The sequence below is a fragment of the Xenopus laevis genome, chromosome 8L (genome assembly GCF_017654675.1).
Source record: "Xenopus laevis strain J_2021 chromosome 8L, Xenopus_laevis_v10.1, whole genome shotgun sequence".
NCBI lineage: Eukaryota > Metazoa > Chordata > Amphibia > Anura > Pipidae > Xenopus > Xenopus laevis.
This window is the reverse complement of record NC_054385.1, coordinates 128,511,238-128,528,970: the sequence shown is the minus strand read 5'-3', so window position 1 is coordinate 128,528,970 and position 17,733 is coordinate 128,511,238. Positions and strand designations below refer to the sequence as shown.

General features: G+C 42.2%; 1 protein-coding gene across 2 annotated transcripts in view; it reads right to left on the bottom strand.

Moving 5' to 3' along the window:
* Positions 1-268: 268 nt before the first annotated feature.
* The window catches only part of pea15.L (proliferation and apoptosis adaptor protein 15 L homeolog), a 50,789-nt gene continuing 33,324 nt past the window's right edge, over positions 269-17,733 (bottom strand). Inside the window, 5 exon segments of one of the 2 annotated variants that reach the window (NM_001096318.1) lie at positions 4,376-4,735; positions 5,199-5,354; positions 9,118-9,295; positions 16,127-16,210; positions 17,380-17,396. In NM_001096318.1, the coding sequence (NP_001089787.2) occupies positions 4,671-4,735; positions 5,199-5,354; positions 9,118-9,295; positions 16,127-16,204 (477 nt within the window). In that variant the 5' untranslated portion in view covers positions 16,205-16,210; positions 17,380-17,396 and the 3' untranslated portion in view covers positions 4,376-4,670. 2 annotated transcript variants of the gene reach the window in all.

The window sequence follows — 17,733 nt, the reverse complement described above, 5'->3', positions numbered from 1 at the left end:
TGCAAGAGATTCTCAATTAAGGTGGCCATAGACGTAACAATAACGATCTTTCTTGGAAAAGCTGTTTCAATACACACGCATGTAGAGCTGAATCGTCCGATTTACATATAGAAATAATAGAATTCTACCTGTATATGACAATTCAGCACTAACAGGGGACGATGTTTGGGCTCCTTCAAAGGCACCTGATCAAAATTTTCCGTCCAGCCCGATTGCCGAGCCAACCGATTTCCTTCTGCCGATATCAGTCAACTGAAAAACTAAAAAATAGTTTTGTACGATATTATCTGTGTGTCTATGGCCACCTATAGATCTGTCTTGCCATAGTATGTCGGAATATGACATTGTCTAATATGTAGCAGTTTTGTGCCAGTGGTAGTAAATCAAGAGAAAGTGGCTAGTGTTTGGGGGTGAGATAACAATTCATGAAAAACAGGAGGTCAGATTGCTTTAAGGCTTTGGGGTTTTTGTGGTTTTCCAGAAATGTAATCTCTTTGAGTGGTTTATTTGGCTTTCATTAAGTGTTGATATTTTTGTCTTTCAAACTGTAATGGCTTTGGGTTCTTGAACGTATGCTAACAGAGTATGTCGTAGGCCTTTGAGGAGTGAGGAACATTACCCAAAATGGCCTTGGTACCCAAACAAATGACCTTGAGTCAAAACAATTGAGACTTTAATTTTTTTTTTAATCCTCTGGTGACCCTCCCATAGGGAACTAGTCTACAGTCTATCAGCTAGGAAGGCACTATTTACAAAAACTGAAGATGAGATTGGACCAATTTCCTGCCATATATTGAGATATGGGTTCGAATGATGCAAATCCTGTTCATTGTATAATCACCCACCTGGCATATGTCTTAGTGGGTATACAGCATAGATATCATGTATCATGACTGCGCTCCATATAATATGGACTAAAGGACAGTAAAACATTATAATAAAGCCACTTAGGTGCCAACGTTACACAACAATGACACAAGCTGGATGGTAGGACCTCTATGGAATCTGTTTATCCTACTGGAATATGGCAGCCATCGCCATGGACATGAAATATTAAAGCAGTTTAAGTATCATTGTGGACACCTGAAATTTGCTCTGCCCTGTCACTATGAGGTTGATATTCTAAAAATCACTTTTTTCCCCCCAATCTCAAATTTTTAAAATATATCCATTAAAAAAACTCCAGTTAAAAGATTAGGCAGCTAAATGCTGGCAAGCTTTTGTGGAAGTCAATTGGAGGTGCATGATCTTTTAAATTTTTCCCAAAAATTAATAAAATGCCACCTTAGTGTTTTTTAACATTTTGTCAATAGGTTGGAAAATGAGAGAATACGGTAATACGACGATCAATAAAAAGCATTTAAATCTTGGTAAATCTATCTCCCCATGTCCCTGTTTCCAGTATATCTGCTGCAATATAGATTTTATAAGGTGCAAAACAAATGTACCAAAATAAAAATCAAACGGGTTTAATTCTGGTAAAAGATTATTCTAATCTATTACAAAAATATCACTCGGAATTTATTCTTTTACATGGGGCGGCCCATTTATCAAAGGTCGAATTTCTAATTCATGTGAATTTTTTTTAAATTCAAATATACTCGCAATTCGACTGAGAGGTTATTTTAAGAAAACATTGGAATGCCTAATATTCGATGGAATGGTTCAGCACGAAAATTCGATTTGTACAAATGAAATTTTTCTCCTGAAAATAAAACTCGAATGTCAGGAAGGCTATTAAAATCTCCAAATGGCTCAAGACACCTCTGCCATTAACTTGTACATTAACTCGGCAGGATTTAGGTGGCAAATATTCTAATTAGGAATGTTTCCATGGGCGACGTGTGATAAATCTCACTCTCGAATTTACATTGGAATAGGGGGATTAAAATTCGAATGTTTGAATTCTGAAACTCACAAATTCTGAATTTGAATTCAAATGTACTATTCGACCCTTGATAAATCTGCCTCTTAGTCGTGTCCCAATTGTATAAAACTATTTGTGCGCCCAATTGAAATAGTTATATAAATATATACATATATCTGTTACTGTGACTTTGTTTAATAAAAAATAGGTCGAGAATTTTGAAAAATGTCATTCGTAGTCAGGATATTAGGAGGGATTATAAATATTGTGCATTATAAGGCATGTAGCAGGTGTTTTAAGAGGGCATCAATATGAAGGTGTCCAAGTTGCGGCCAACTCTTTATAAAGGAGAGCTTTTATGGCCTGGATCTCGATTTGCCCAGTATGCACCCCACTGCAGGCAACCATATGTTTGACCTATGGATGGCAGAAGGGTCTCTTAAAATTGACCCTCAACCAGGCATACATATTCAGACTTTTGGACAGTGTGGTCAAAACCTACCAGCCTTCCTAACCAAATCTGGATAGGTATGTCACCTGGCTGAACATAATGGGAAAAGTAGGTGGACAGCAGGTTGAACACCCTTGATCTGTAATGTCATTGGGTATTGAAATATCCAATGAATAATTGACCCAAGGATCCTCTAGGGATTGCTCTTTCATTTTTGGAGACCCCTCATATTAACCTGGACGTATTATATTTTAGGTATTCTGACATACAGTATGGGCATATGATAAATCCTGCAAAGAACCAATTTGAATCTTCACTATATGGCATTTGTAGAATTTTGCACCTAACAGAGCACAATGACAAAAGAACTCACCACTGTTCAGCAGAGTCGGCCTCGTTAAAGATAAAATACAACAAAGACAGGGACACAAAGACACCACACGCTCCTTCCCAGCAATCTGATAGAAGCAGTGACAACACACATTTGCTTACGGCCCTTGGCAAATTGAGTGGTAACACACAACCAAGAAGAGTGGGTGAGCGGCTCTCGACTGAACATTACACAAACCTTTGTTCTCTGGGGCTATAGCCTTGAGTGACAATGGCCCATTGTAGGCAAGGTCTCTTGCAGCAAGGCTATTCTTGTCACCATTATACAATTGAATACACCTGCTTTCTTCTATGTACTAAGCAAAGAAAGCAACCAAGAGATGGATAAGAGCTTTTTATACCAGATTCGGAGTTGAGCTTAGAACCCATAGCGGTTCCTCGGTATTTACTAACCCTATAGAGAGCAGAGGAAATCCTGGGAAAGAAACCCAGTTTCGCTCTTAAAACTGTATAGTAAATGCAGAAGAAATAATAAATAAATAGCTATAAATATGCACTCAAACTGCAGCAATACCATAAATTGTTCCCTAAAACCAAGCTTTATTTACGACTGTTGCCATTTATCTCTAAGGAGACCCGTAACCCATAACAACTTCTATCTATAGGATGATGCATTCCAATATGATACACCATTATCCGCCGTTCTCCCACTTCTACATGTATTGCAAATATATATAACTTACATACTCAGTCCATCTACTCCATTTCTATAGCACATAGTGTATTTTCATTAACCACTGTAACCTTCCAATACCAGGGTGTACATAACATTGGCTCTTGGTGAGCTCCTTCATCTTAACATTTTTCATGTATTGATCCAGTACAGTCTGGGTGCATTTTTATAGCCACTTTTGCATTATAATATTCTGTAATATTCCATCACGAGGAATACTGTGGCATGTTCTCTCTGTGTACCAATGGGTTGTAAGCTCCATTCCATATAGGCCTTATACAGTACCTTGCTTGACTACATATCCCAAAATTGCGTATTCCCAAATATGTAGCAGTCACAGGTCCTGCTTCTATACTAACACCCCGAATTGTAGCATCAGGTGCCTTTTTAAAAAGTCTCAGTCCAGCCAATCATTGTTCTGTCCTTAAGGGTAATTTGTGGGGAGTTAAGTTTGCCAGTCAGCTTGTAACCCAGTAGACTTCAAATCATTATCTTCTAATGCTAGATTGGTTAGTTCCTAAGAGTAGGGCCTCTCTTATAATAACTCCAATACAGGACATCTCTGCACTAAATTTATAAATTATATTTGTCCTAGAGGAGCATGTGAAGGGTCTATTTACTAATATAATTCAACTTTACTAGTCCAATTAAGCACATTGATGCACCAAGATGGGCCAACTGTCCCCATGTTCTTCATCTCCAAGAGAAAGTGTCTGCTCATGCGAGACAGAGGCTTCCAATGTGGGTTGGAATATCCAGTTCAGAACCAGTCACCATCTCCTCATTGAACATCAAAGACAAAAACACGCCAACACCAAGCCCCCTCCCCCCTTGCCTGTGGCCACACTTCTAGTGCCATCTGCAGTCTGCTATGGTGGAAACAGAGGTAGCTGAGGCAAGGTGAAGGGGGAAAAGTCTAGAAAGGTTTAGTTTCCATTTGCATAGAAATCTCCAAACCACACAAACCAATAATAAAATAGTATCAAGCCACTTCTTATCTCACAAAAATAAGACAAAAAAAGAGATACTTATATTAAAACGCTTACGAAACGCGTCAGAAGTTGGGGTGGGGATGGACAGACTGCAAGACACAGAGCACACACAATGGGGTTAGGACTGTTGTTAGTGGTCATCGATGAGCATGGATCTAGTGGTGCCCCACCCCGAGCTCCGACCTTGCACTTGATGGTAATGTGCACAGGGGTGGGGCAGGGAGATCCAAAGTGAACAGGTGAGAAATAACAATGGAGACCAACAGGATGTAGGGTCTTCTTCTCTCCGATCCTCTTTCAGGCTTTCTTCGGAGGTGGGGCCAGCTTGATGATCTCCTCTTCTGAGGGCTGCCTTATAATATCTAAAGGGGAGACAGACAAGAAATGAGCCAATGAGAAGAGTAAATGACAAGGAAAAGCTCTGACATGTTGGAAATAAACCCTGGTGGGGTTGCCATAAACTTCCTTAAACAGAACAATATGCGGAGCACTTGCTTGGGTGTCTCTCTTTGTTTATAATCTTGAGTTAGATTAAATGCATACTGTGTCTATTGGCTCACAGCCTGAGATGATGATATTTCTCATTACATCGCTCTGCGTTTCTCCAACACATAATGAATCACTAATTAGAGGGAGATCATCCCACCAAAATAACTCAGCGTTACATAATCTTATACGTATGTCAATTGCTCGTGCTCTGATTGAAGAGAATAATGCAATAGTCATTATGACTCCTCAGCACACAGTGTATGGTGAAACCATAGCTCTACTCTCCATGGAGTGACACACAGAAAGGCATCACCTTTTAGAGTGACTTTCACCTACCTTTATACTTTTTGGCGCTGGGGATCCGAGTGAGTTTTGTGTCAAGTTCTTCCTCTGCTGAGATCTTCAGAACTTTGGTCCTGTAGTCAATGACCATGGTGAGGAGGTCAGGGCGTCTGGAAATTTCAAAGATGTGTTCGATGTAGGAAAGGTTGTCTGTGAGAAAGATAATGGAAAATGATCTGTTTGCATGTGACGTCCATGTGTTACTCTAAGGTAATTCTACCAATATTTACAAGTCTGCTCAGGGACCAAACCATGGGCTTTACGGTGCTTTTTGGACTATTTCAGGTCAAGCCCCCACATTGGAGGTCCAGCCTTTAGTTAGGGCCTTCTTTAACTCATAGCATGGTTACATATAGGAAAACATTGGGGTAAGAGTCACCCTACCATAGTTCCAGGGCACAAATAAGCACTCACCCTAACTGGCCTCCAAGCTGGGCCCCCTTAGCTCATAACAAGGTTACAGATATTTAGAAACATTGGGGTAACAGTCACCCTGCTATAGTTCCAGGGGTACCCAGGGCACAAATAAGCACTCACCCCAAATCTCACCCTAACTGGCCTCCAAGCTGGGCCCCCTTAGCTCATAACAAGGTTACAGATATATAGAAACATTGGGGTAACAGTCACCCTGCTATAGTTCCAGGGGTACCCAGGGTACAAATAAGCACTCACCCCAAATCTCCCCCTAACTGACCTTCAGACTGGGCCCCCTTAGCTCATAACAAGGTTACAGATATATAGAAACATTGGGGTGTCACCCTGCTATAGTTCCAGGGGTACCCAGGGCACAAATAAGCACTCACCCCAAATCTCCCGCTAACTGGCCTTCAGGCTGGGCCCCCTTAGCTCATAACAAGGTTACAGATTTATAAAAACATTGGGGTAACAGTCATCCTGCATTAGTTCCGAGGGTACTCGGGGTAACATTTTAGCACTCATCCCTAATCTTTCCCATACTGACCTTCACCCATAGTTCCTAGAATATTAAGGGGAGCTAATAAATGTTCAATCTCACCCTAACTTACCATCCTAGCAGTCTTTCAGCTGTGTCTAGGAGAGCAAAGATTATTTCACCCCAAGATCATCTGATTTTCAGATTGGGCTTTCAAGTGTATCTAGGAAATTCTCCCCAAATCTTTCAAGTAACTACGCCCGTTACCACAGCTTAATACCCTGGTGTAGTGTTTATTTCATCCCCCCAATAGTGATTTATAAGAAGAAATTATTGTTCCAGTGCAGGAAAGTAGGATTTTGCAGTAGTCTCAGTACTGGCAATACTTTTTAATTAGAACACAGCCAGCCGGCAAATCAGTGAAAAGACCAAATTCTGTTGAAAGCACAAGCTGAAAAATGTCAAATTATCATAATGAGGCTCTTATTAGGCTTGTTATAATGGCTTTGGTGTCTGGACTGTTCTAAATCCTCATCAACTCATCCTTCTAGAACATGTAGAACATTCTACCGAGGCTTCGTTTTTTTTTCAGCTTCTTGTTTTCATCAATCACTTTAGTTGAGGTAACTCTCAAATTTTAAATTGTTGAGCTACATTTCCCATATTCCTAATGGCAGCCAACAGTGTCAGACTGGGATGTCAGGGGCCCACCAGAAAACCTTAGCCACTTTCTAAACTATTATTCCTCCTCTCCTCACTCTATTCTTCCAATTATTAAGCCTCTTTGTTCCCACCAAGAAATAGGGAATGACCATGAAATAGGTCAAATGTTTAGAAGCAAGAGGCCACTGAGTTTTCCTGGTATCCTGATGGGCCAGTCCGACACTGGCAGCCAATGGCTCACTATAGCAATGTAGTCCTATTAGCTGACACCCCACATGAACATTTTAATAGCAGAAGTGCCATGCCCTGGACCTGTTGTCCTACCTGAGCCACAAGTCTTGACTGAGCACTGAAAGTCTGGATGCAACCAAAAAACAATGACTTCAGATGCTCCAGAAATACAGCCCATTCAGTCTGTACTTGTCCTTTAAAGATCTATTTTGAGAGTTTTCATACATTCCATTAGATAGATAAGCCTGTAGGCTATTGCTGATTCATAAATCTGGTCCTTGTAATATGACATTGCTGTGTCCTCTGGGTCATCACTTTCCAGATGAGTAGAGAGTTGCATTTACATCCATGAGACTACTGCTAATTTTGACTGAATGGTGGGTGCAGCATGAGTTTACAGTAGGAACGAAGCAAATCAGTGAATGGTGGCAGCGAATGGTGGCAGTTGCAATTCATCAATAGCTGGAGGGTCAAGTTCTATATCCCTGATTTAAATCCTAACAAATATAACCCAGTGTGGCCAAATTTCTTTGACCGTTTTTTTTTTCAGTGGCCCCTTCTGAGCATACGAGTCTTATCTGTACAGCAAGTGTCTTTAGCAACAAGCCTGTCCAACATTGAGCAGGTTAATGGCAGTGCATCATAATAACTAGCTGTGCCCCCCACATCACCTTGCTTCACTGCACACTGAGCTTCCATGCACTGCTGTACGAACACATCAAAGCACCAACTGCCTGAAGTCAGGGAGCCATCGTTGGCGTTGCCAGGAGACCAAGTTGGCAGTTGGAAGCTGGAGATACGTAAAGGTCAATAAGTTCCATTTCTTCAACCCAGGCAGAAATTGGAAATTTCATTAGCGCGTGGGTAGAATCACAGACGGGGTAGGATGGGCTTCTTTAATAAGTGGGCAAAAGGATACCCCTGATATGAAGCTCTTCCTTAGAGCCCCATGGTTGTAAGCCACAGAGCAACAGCTAAATAGGCACATGTTGGGCATGCTGATAACTGTATTTGTAACATGTTACACAATATACGCTATGTCCTCTGTATTTATTTTACCCTAGTGGGGGCCCCTCTGATGCTGGGCCCAAGTCAAATAAAACATTTTCCTCTACCCCGTAGCAATGTGGTCTATGTCGTAAACCCGCAGGAACCAAAGCGACAGTTGCTTTCATTACTCTAGCAGGAGAGCCCAGCCCTGCTGATTGGTTTTCATGGGGGGGGGGCCAGGCCACATGGATTCTGCTCCCCCTATATTTGCGCCACTTGTAACTGGGTCAGTTTATACTGAACACATTAGAAGCACAGAAGAAATACCGGATACTGTGTGGGAAATGAATAAGAAGCCGCGGGGAGTTCTAACTCCATCAGACGGAGATGAAACGACAAATAAAAGTCAATTAATGCCTGATGTTTCACAGTGAGTAGGCAAAGGGCATTCAGTCAGTGCCAAGTGCTTCTTCTTTCATGCCAGGCTCTGTGATTTATGAATTACGGCCAGTGCGATGTATCTGCCAGGAACCTTTCTTTTCCCCCGGAGCAGAGTTCAGCTCTACTTTGGATTCATTCATCACACTGAAGCTAAACTAAAAATATAAGATCCAGGTGGCTTCAAAAAGAGTGTGACTTAGGGGAACATGGTAGCATATTAGAAGACTGTTGGGGTGGGGATTCTTTACCATAAAGGGACATGGTCTGGGCATATTAGAGGCCTGGTCATAGAACTACACTGGGGCAGTTACACTTTGGGCTCTCAGCATGGACCACAGGAGGTATAGAGAGCCAGTGGGCTACTGTAGTTACTGTGACACAGTCTGTTATAGATGAACAGGTGGAATATCAGGTCTCCTTGAGGTTCCTCACGTTCTCCAGTAGACCCTTTTCTCTTCAGGGTGAACATGAATTTCCTACAGAGGCTCTTTTTCGCCCAGTTTGCTGCTGTTGCTATTGGAGTTGCCAATTGGCTTAAATAACATTTGAAATGTGATTGGATGGTTGCTCTAACCCTGTAATTATTCCAACCCCAATTCTTAAACATGGACACACACACATGAAGTTATCCTATCCCTAGACTGCCCAAATGGCCTGTTGGGTAACTGAACCTATCTAGAGCTGTCCTTGTCATACCTTTTGACAGTTTTTCATGCTTTTCCAGGAAACTGAACCACTCCTGGCAGGATGCGATCTGCTCGCTCTTCTCGCTCGGAATGTCCTCTTTGCAAGCTGACTTTAGTAGGTCTAGGTCTTCATTGGTGATATTCTCTGTGAGTTCCTGAAGTAAAGAGTCATATTCCTCCATGTCAGCCTAAGAGGAAAGACGATGTGATGTTAATGGAACATGGATGAGAAGGCCTCCATAAATCAGGTTATTTCATTGGTTGTCAATACAACAGTTAGACCTTGCCTGGTGGTCATGGTTAACTGATAATTTAGATGATTTTGACAATGACTATGATGGTTGTTGTGGCAAGTTACATTGACCATCCACCATCTAACACCAGGTCTATTTTGAAATAGGGAGTACCACTACTTAAGGACAGACTTATTCACTTCAAGCTCCCCTTGGAGATCCAACCTTTGGTCCAACCTTAGTTCTGCCAACATTTGAAATGTGAACATTTTAATACTTTGATTGGCTACTTGCACTAAGCCTGTGTATGTAATAGAGATGCACCAAACCCACTATTTTAGGACTGGGCTGAATCCTTTGTAAAAGTTTCCGCCAAATACTGAACCGAATCTGAACACATATTTGCATATGAAAATTAGGGAAATATAACCACACATGCAGCCCTGATGAAAAAAAATTTTTTGACTTCCTTGTTTGTGGGATGAAAAGTCAAATGATTTTTTTGGAATCAGATTTGGTTTGGCCAGGCACTTGGATTCAGTCAAATCCTGATGAAAAAGGCAGAATCTTGGCCAAATCCTGAACTGAATCCTGGATTCAGTGCATCCCTAGTATGTACTAATGCTCTGATTGGATAAAGGTTAAAATATGATTATAATAGGTGCTCACACCTCAGTAACTTCCTGCATAAGGCAGATCTTCCATCAGTTATATGCCTTTTGTACTGTCTCCAAAGCAGAATGACTGTCTTCCCAGGCTGATGCTGAGCTGACAGTTACATATTTTAAATCAAACAAGTCTGTAGCATCGATTTTAGCATTACTCCCACTTTTACTCTACATTTCCACTGAATGGCGGTGCCATCGATTGCTGCACTCATGGACACATTGATTGTGGCTTCATCCATGATTGGTATTAACTGCAGGTGCTATAAAGTAACATAAGACACATGTCCATACCTTCAACCCTCTAATCTCATAATCCTTATTTAGTTCCCGGCAGAAAGATTTCTACACATACAAAAAAATGTCATGAAGATAGCTAGAATCTCAGCCATAAAGCAGGGGAGGACTGCTGCTTACAATGGGATCTGTGCAGCTACTGGGACAGAATGTTCTGTTATACAGATAGCTAGAATCTCAGCTGCCATAAAGCAGGACAGGACTGCTGCTTACAATGGGGATCAGATAGGATCTGTGCAGCCACTGGGACAGAATGTTCTGTTATACAGATAGCTAGAATCTCAGCTGCCATAAAGCAGGACAGGACTGCTGCTTACAATGGGGATCAGATAGGATCTGTGCAGCCACTGGGACAGAATGTTCTGTTATACAGATAGCTAGAATCTCAGCTGCCATAAAGCAGGACAGGACTGCTGCTTACAATGGGGATCAGATAGGATCTGTGCAGCCACTGGGACAGAATGCTCTGTTATAAATACTAAGTCTATTTATGGATAAACTCTCTATGACATCACCAAGGTGACATCAACCTTATCTATATGATTAACTGCAGTATCCAGGCTTGGGCTTATGATTAATTACATAGGGTTCCAGTCGATGGCTGCATACTGGAGGCATATAAATTCAGGATGATTCATTCCCGGTGCAGCTGAGCAGAATGTTGCATTAGCTGACAAATAACAGTGATATTCAGCAGCCCCTACTGTACTTTGCACTCTCCCCTTTGCTGTATTATTATGTTAGCCACCTACAGTTTCCCCTTTATAAATGTCTTATCTGGCAGGAGCACACACGCACCATTAACAGGCTCATTTATAAATTCCTTTCACTCCCAATACACCTCCCGCCGCCTTCACATCCAAACTGCTTCCTCGGTCGTCACTAACGAGAACTCTGAGGCTTTGGGGCGCAAAGTGGTTTTGAAAGAAACCTGTTGTGTTAGTGATCTAATGGCCGGCAGAGACGGGTGAGATTACAGAGAGAGAGAGTGATCAGATTCCTCCATTCACTGGCACCGTATCATTTATCAAACCCTGCCGAAATCAGGGCACTCATGCCAATGGACTTCCTCTTCTCAAGTAGGTTACTGTACAAATTGTGCACAGATAATGTATCCCCGGAACTGAGAAAGGTGTGTTGTTTCACATCCAGAGCCACAATCAGTCCCCTAAATTTGCCCATAGTCTGTACAGAGAGATCCCATAAAACTATGGCAGCATAGGTATTGCCTGAACTAAGCACAATTCAGCAGGAACAGTCCCTAAGTTTGCTCATAGTCTGTACAGAGAGATCCCATAAAACTATGGCAGCATAGGTATTGCCTGTACTAAGCACAATTCAGCAGGAACAGTCCCTAAGTTTGCTCATAGTCTGTACAGAGAGATCCCATAAAACTATGGCAGCATAGGTATTCCCTGTACTAAGCACAATTCAGCAGGAACAGTCCCCTAAGTTTGCTCATAGTCTGTACAGAGAGATCCCATAAAACTATGGCAGCATAGGTATTCCCTGTACTAAGCACAATTCAGCAGGAACATTCCCCTAAGTTTGCTCATAGTCTGTACAGAGAGATCCCATAAAACTATGTCAGCATAGGTATTCCCCTGTACTAAGCACAATTCAGCAGGAACAGTTTGCGCATTGCCTATAGAGAGATAGATACATTATATGTGAATGTTTCAGTGGTATCAACAAATCAGTGTAAAACACCTTATATATATATAAGGAACCGATAAAAATGGCCTAGGGTTCAGGTGTGCTAAATGAGGCTGTAAATGACTCAGGAAAGACGAATACGTCTCAGACAAAAAGAAGGAAAATCAGAACCTTCACGTCCTTTTATTCTCTGTTCAGTCTATGGTGTGTAAGTGCCAGCGCCCCTGCTCGTTAACAGCTGGTGACATTCTAATTAACACTTTTTGCTGTACCTTCCACCTCTACAGCGATACAAGAGAGAGAGGCATTGAAGAAGGAATGTCACATCCTAATTGGCTGAAGGGAATGGAAAGGAAGTAAGTGTAACTTGTGGGCAGCCAATCAGATCTAGACACTATTGTGGGGCATGGAATAAGGGTTTAATTAAATACATCTATTGGAAGTGTGTCTTTCTAATGATCTGATTGGTTACAGCCATGTCAGCTTTCTAATATTATGATTGGCCTATAGAGATTTGAGTCTTTCTAATGATCCGGTTGGGTAAAAGTTGGTCTAAGCATTTGAATTGAGCATTCTAATATTATGACTGACATATAGTGATATGAGTCTTTCTAATTATCTGATTGGTTACAAGTTGCTCTAGCCATGTTAGCATTTGAATATTATGATTGGCCTATAGAGATATGAGTCTTTCTAATGATCTGATTGGTTACAAGTTGCTCTAGCCATGTGAACATTATAATAATATGATTGGCATATAGTGATATGAGTCTTTCTAATGATCTGATTCGCTACAGGTTGGTATAGGTATGTGAGCCTTCTAATATTATGATTGGCTTATAGTGATATGAGTCTTTCTAATGATCTGACTGGTTACAAGTTGTTTTTTTTGTTGATTTAACCTGGAGAGCCAAATTAGAAAATCCGGACAGGCAAATTGCTGATCACCACGTCATCAGTGCCGCCCCTAGCATCACCCATCCCCCCTACATCCTGATCCGCCCCCAATATCACTGGCCTGCCCCCTCCCGTTTTTGCCAAAAAAAAAGGTGGCAACCCTATCTAGCCGTGTGAGCATTTTAATATTATGACAGCCCAATTAACATTCAAATACCCCTGGTTGCAGTTTGGTCTATGAAAATTGCATTGCTCTAATGGTCTAATGCTCTGATAGGATAGAAGTTATAGTCCCCTGCTGTTATTGATGGACTAATTGATGCTGGAGGCATCAGGAAACGTAAGGTGGCCATACACGTAGAGATCCGCTAGTTTGGTGACACATTGAAGTGGGCAATATCGGGATGATCCCATCCTGCGCCCTAGACGTGACCCAACAGGATTTTTAACCCTGCCCGATTGACATCTGCCCAATTTCGGCCAGATATCGATCGGGGGAAGCCCGTCGGATGGCCCCTCAGCTGTCGGCAGCTTTTATCGGCCAGTGTATGCCCACTTTAAGCCTGGACAATGAATATTAGAAGAGTAAAACTGCTAATATCACAAAAACTAAAAAAAAAGTGCTCAAAAGAATACTCTGAGCAATTCTACACTGTTGTGCTTGTTGGTATAGTTCCCTTTAGATATGTCATAGAAACCCGATATACTCTACTAGTATAGGGCCACAGCTTACTGCCCGCCTATAGAAACAATCCCACAATGCCTTACTAGCTACACAAGAAATATTTAAGCAGCCACCTGTGTCAGCCCGAGCAGAATATAATAATTAAAATTAAACTGAAAAGAAAGGTGAGTGGAAGAGAGGTGGGGAAATGTGTCAGTCGTGTCTTTATATTTTTCCTATTTATGAGCTGTTTTATCTTCTACAAAAGCCTCCCGCTCTGGAGCCCACTAAGCCTTGTGTCATATCAGCATAAAGGCATTTTAGCTTGCGCCACTGGAATCCTCCTTGGCACTACCCGTAATCCTGGCTTTAGAGAGCAGCCGGCAACACTCTGCGCTCTTTATGCCTGCAAGACGCTCACCAATTATTTTTAATTAATTCTGATTCCCCCTGCGACTGCGTTAGAGACGGAGAGACTGGATAAGCAATAAAACATAAAAGTAATTTCCAGTAAAATGTCATTGGAGAGAAAAAATACAAACAGTGCATTGTGGGTAATCTGGGGCACATGGGTAGAAATAATGTCTATTCTGAGTACAACTTCTTTCTGCTTGTCTCCCTCAGCTTCCTTCCTGTCATGTGACTACTTCCTATAGGCAGCAGTCTTGTGACAGAGGGTTTATAATGGAGAATGTGGAACTACAAAGGACACAGTGGCTATTGTCAGTGCACTTACAACAGAGGGAGAGTGCAAATGGAATCACTGTATTAGATGTGCTGAAATTCCGATTTAAAAATCAAAATTTCAGCTCTTGAAGTTACCAGGATCAGCTTTTAGGCTACTGCTGCCTGAGGTGAGTTTCTCAACTAGTCTCATGGCAGCAGTGCCCCGGATAGTGTTTGAGTGATGGTATTTCGCTGTCGTTCAACAGAAACTGAAATGATCTTGCTCTGCTGACTCCATCTTGCCCTTCTGTCTCCATCTTGCCCTACTGTCTCCATCTTGTCCAACTGTCACAATCCTGCACTAATGTCTCCATCTTGCCCTACTGTCTCCATCTTGTCCTACCATCACAATCCTGCACTAATGTCTCCGTCTTGCCCTACTGTCTCCATCTTGTCCAACTGTCACAATCCTGCACTAATGTCTCCGTCTTGTCCTACTGTCTCCATCTTGTCCTACCATCACAATCCTGCACTAATGTCTCCGTCTTGCCCTACTGTCTCCATCTTGTCCAACTGTCACAATCCTGCACTAATGTCTCCGTCTTGTCCAACTGTCTCCATCTTGTCCTACTGTCACATATATTGGCCACCTCAATGTGGGCATATCGGGGAGAGATCCGCTCACCAAACAAGCGAATCTCTACGTGTATGGCCACCTGAGGCCTCCAGCATCAATTAGTCCATGGAGTTCTTAATTTGCTGTTATCGGTTCTGGGCAGGGGATTGGGCTGGGTCAGCAGGGTCAATAAAGGCCTAGGCCCACCGGGTTTTTTCCACTGTGTCCCAGTCTGACACTGCCTGCTATCTACATCTTGCCCTAATGTCTCTATCTCGCCATATTTTCTTAATTTTGCTCTATTGTCTCTATCTTACCCTAGTGTCTCTATATTGTAATTTTCTTCATCTTGCTCTACCGTCTCCATCTTGCCTTAGTGTCTCCATCTGGACATATTTTCCTCATCTTATTCGACCAACTCCAAAGAGGAAACATATATTAACTCTCTGACAATACAAGTTGTACTATGAACAACTTGACTGTTAATTCACGTGAGAATAGTTACTGCCGAACTGCACGGCACCACATTGCAAAAGCACTTTGAGAGAGAGAAGGAAGGTTCTGGACCCAAGAGAGTTTTAAATTTGCATTGGCTGTGCGGTGCAGTTTTATGTTTTCCACATGCTGCCCTGTGGCTGTGTACCCATGTGATTAGCTGGAAAAGGGGAAGAAGGAGAGAAAAAGAAAATGATGGAAGTGGAATGAAAAGGAAGAACAGGGCAGAAGGAGACATGAGAAGATATAACAGAATAAAGGAATTGAGAAAGGGAACAAAGACATGAGAGAAGCTAGTGAGTCCTGGGTGGGGCCCATATCACAGCCTGGCACTGGTTGGAAACGACAAACTGAAAGGGAATGAGGAATGTTTGATATGTAAATCAGTGTGTGGCCAGTATGTAAGGGAAGTGCTCGGCTTATGTAATACTATATGTTTCTCTTTTCTAGAAATGGAAAGGGGAAGTGGTTGGAATTTCAAGGCTTAGCACCTCATTTAGGAAAGTCTAAGTGTGCTGGTTATCAGGTCTGGACTGGCATTTAAAATAGCCTCCGCCATTCCAAATACACAGAGGCCCAAACAGCCCCCCACCAGCCCACTAAATGGTGACTGTCTATAGCATCTTACAGCAGCCCCTCTGGCATTTGCCAGTCCGGGCCTGCTGGTTATTAACAGGCATTGCTTGTATGTATAGGTAAAAAGGACTGGAGTATAACAAATAAATAAAATGTGATAAATATGACCCACAAACCGTGTGTTTGAAGAAGAGCTGATATTGAGCAACATTGTTTCTGTAATGTGGTAAACTGAGAAGGGATTGTGCACAAACCTGCCCTGAGAATCCCATCACTAATAGATTTGCTGATCTCAAGGCCAGAGGACATGGGGACACTGTGAGTACTGCCATTGTCTGCTGGAAGGGAAAAGAAGAAAAGGAGACCATTTTAATGCAGATCGCAGTCGAGACATAAAGAGACGGGGACGTGTATAACAAGGCAGGAAGGGCTGGTGTTAGATGTGGGAACAGGAAAACAGTTCTTGGCCGACTGAGAAAGAAACTTGATACAGGGCTCACCTGCCAACCAGCTGGGAGAGATTCCCAACATTCTCAGGCATTTGCTCTGTAGTGCTGAACTGCAAATCTCAGCATCCCACCATCAGCTGTCAGGGGATGCTGGGAGTTGATTTAAGAAATTTTCACCTGTGGTCCCCAGCCTTACTACATTGCCTGGGGCTTATAGATATGCGAAACGCCTCATGTAAACCTTATTACAGGCCCCACCCACTTAACCATCATTCTATGTGTGTGTGTCACATGGTATGAGTGAACCAGTGAGGGAAAAACACACCTAGATATGAGGAACCCCTCACATAAACTACTTGTTACAGGCCCCTCCCACTTACCCATCATTCTATGTGTGTGTCACATGGTATGAGTGAACCAGTGAGGGAAAAACACACCTAGATATGAGGAACCCCTCACATAATCTACTTGTTACAGGCCCCTCCCACTTACCCATCATTCTATGTGTGTGTCACATGGTATGAGTGAACCAGTGAGGGAAAAACACACCTAGATATGAGGAACCCCTCACATAATCTACTTGTTACAGGCCCCTCCCACTTACCCATCATTCTATGTGTGTGTGTCACATGGTATCAGTGAATCAGTGAGGGAAAAACTCACCTAGATATGAGGAACCCCTCACATAAACTACTTGTTACAGGCCCCTCCCACTTACCCATCATTCTATGTGTGTGTGTCACATGGTATCAGTGAATCAGTGAGGGAAAAACTCACCTAGATATGAGGAACCCCTCACATAAACTACTTGTTACAGGCCCCTCCCACTTACCCATCATTCTATATGTGTGTGTCACATGGTATCAGTGAATCAGTGAGGGAAAAACACACCTAGATATGAGGAACCCCTCACATAAACTACTTGTTACAGGCCCCTCCCACTTACCCATCATTCTATGTGTGTGTCACATGGTATCAGTGACTCAGTGAGGGAAAAACACACCTAGATATGAGGAACCCCTCACATAAACTACTTGTTACAGGCCCCTCCCACTTACCCATCATTCTATGTGTGTGTCACATGGTATCAGTGAATCAGTGAGGGAAAAACACACCTAGATATGAGGAACCCCTCACATAATCTACTTCTTACCACTTACCCATCATTCTCTTTGAGTGACATGGTAAATCAGTCAAGAAAAAGGTTCCTAGACAGGGTTTAGCTCTGTGAGATCCCTTTATACAATATGAAATGAAAGAAGTTCATGTTATTTATGTTGAAATTTCCATTGCTTTTATATATAAAGATCAGGAAGTACCTCAGGGTGATACAAACATATCTACTACAATAACAACAGCCCAGCCAAGGAGCATAAAAGTCTCATTTTCACATTTCTGAGAAAAAAATGCCG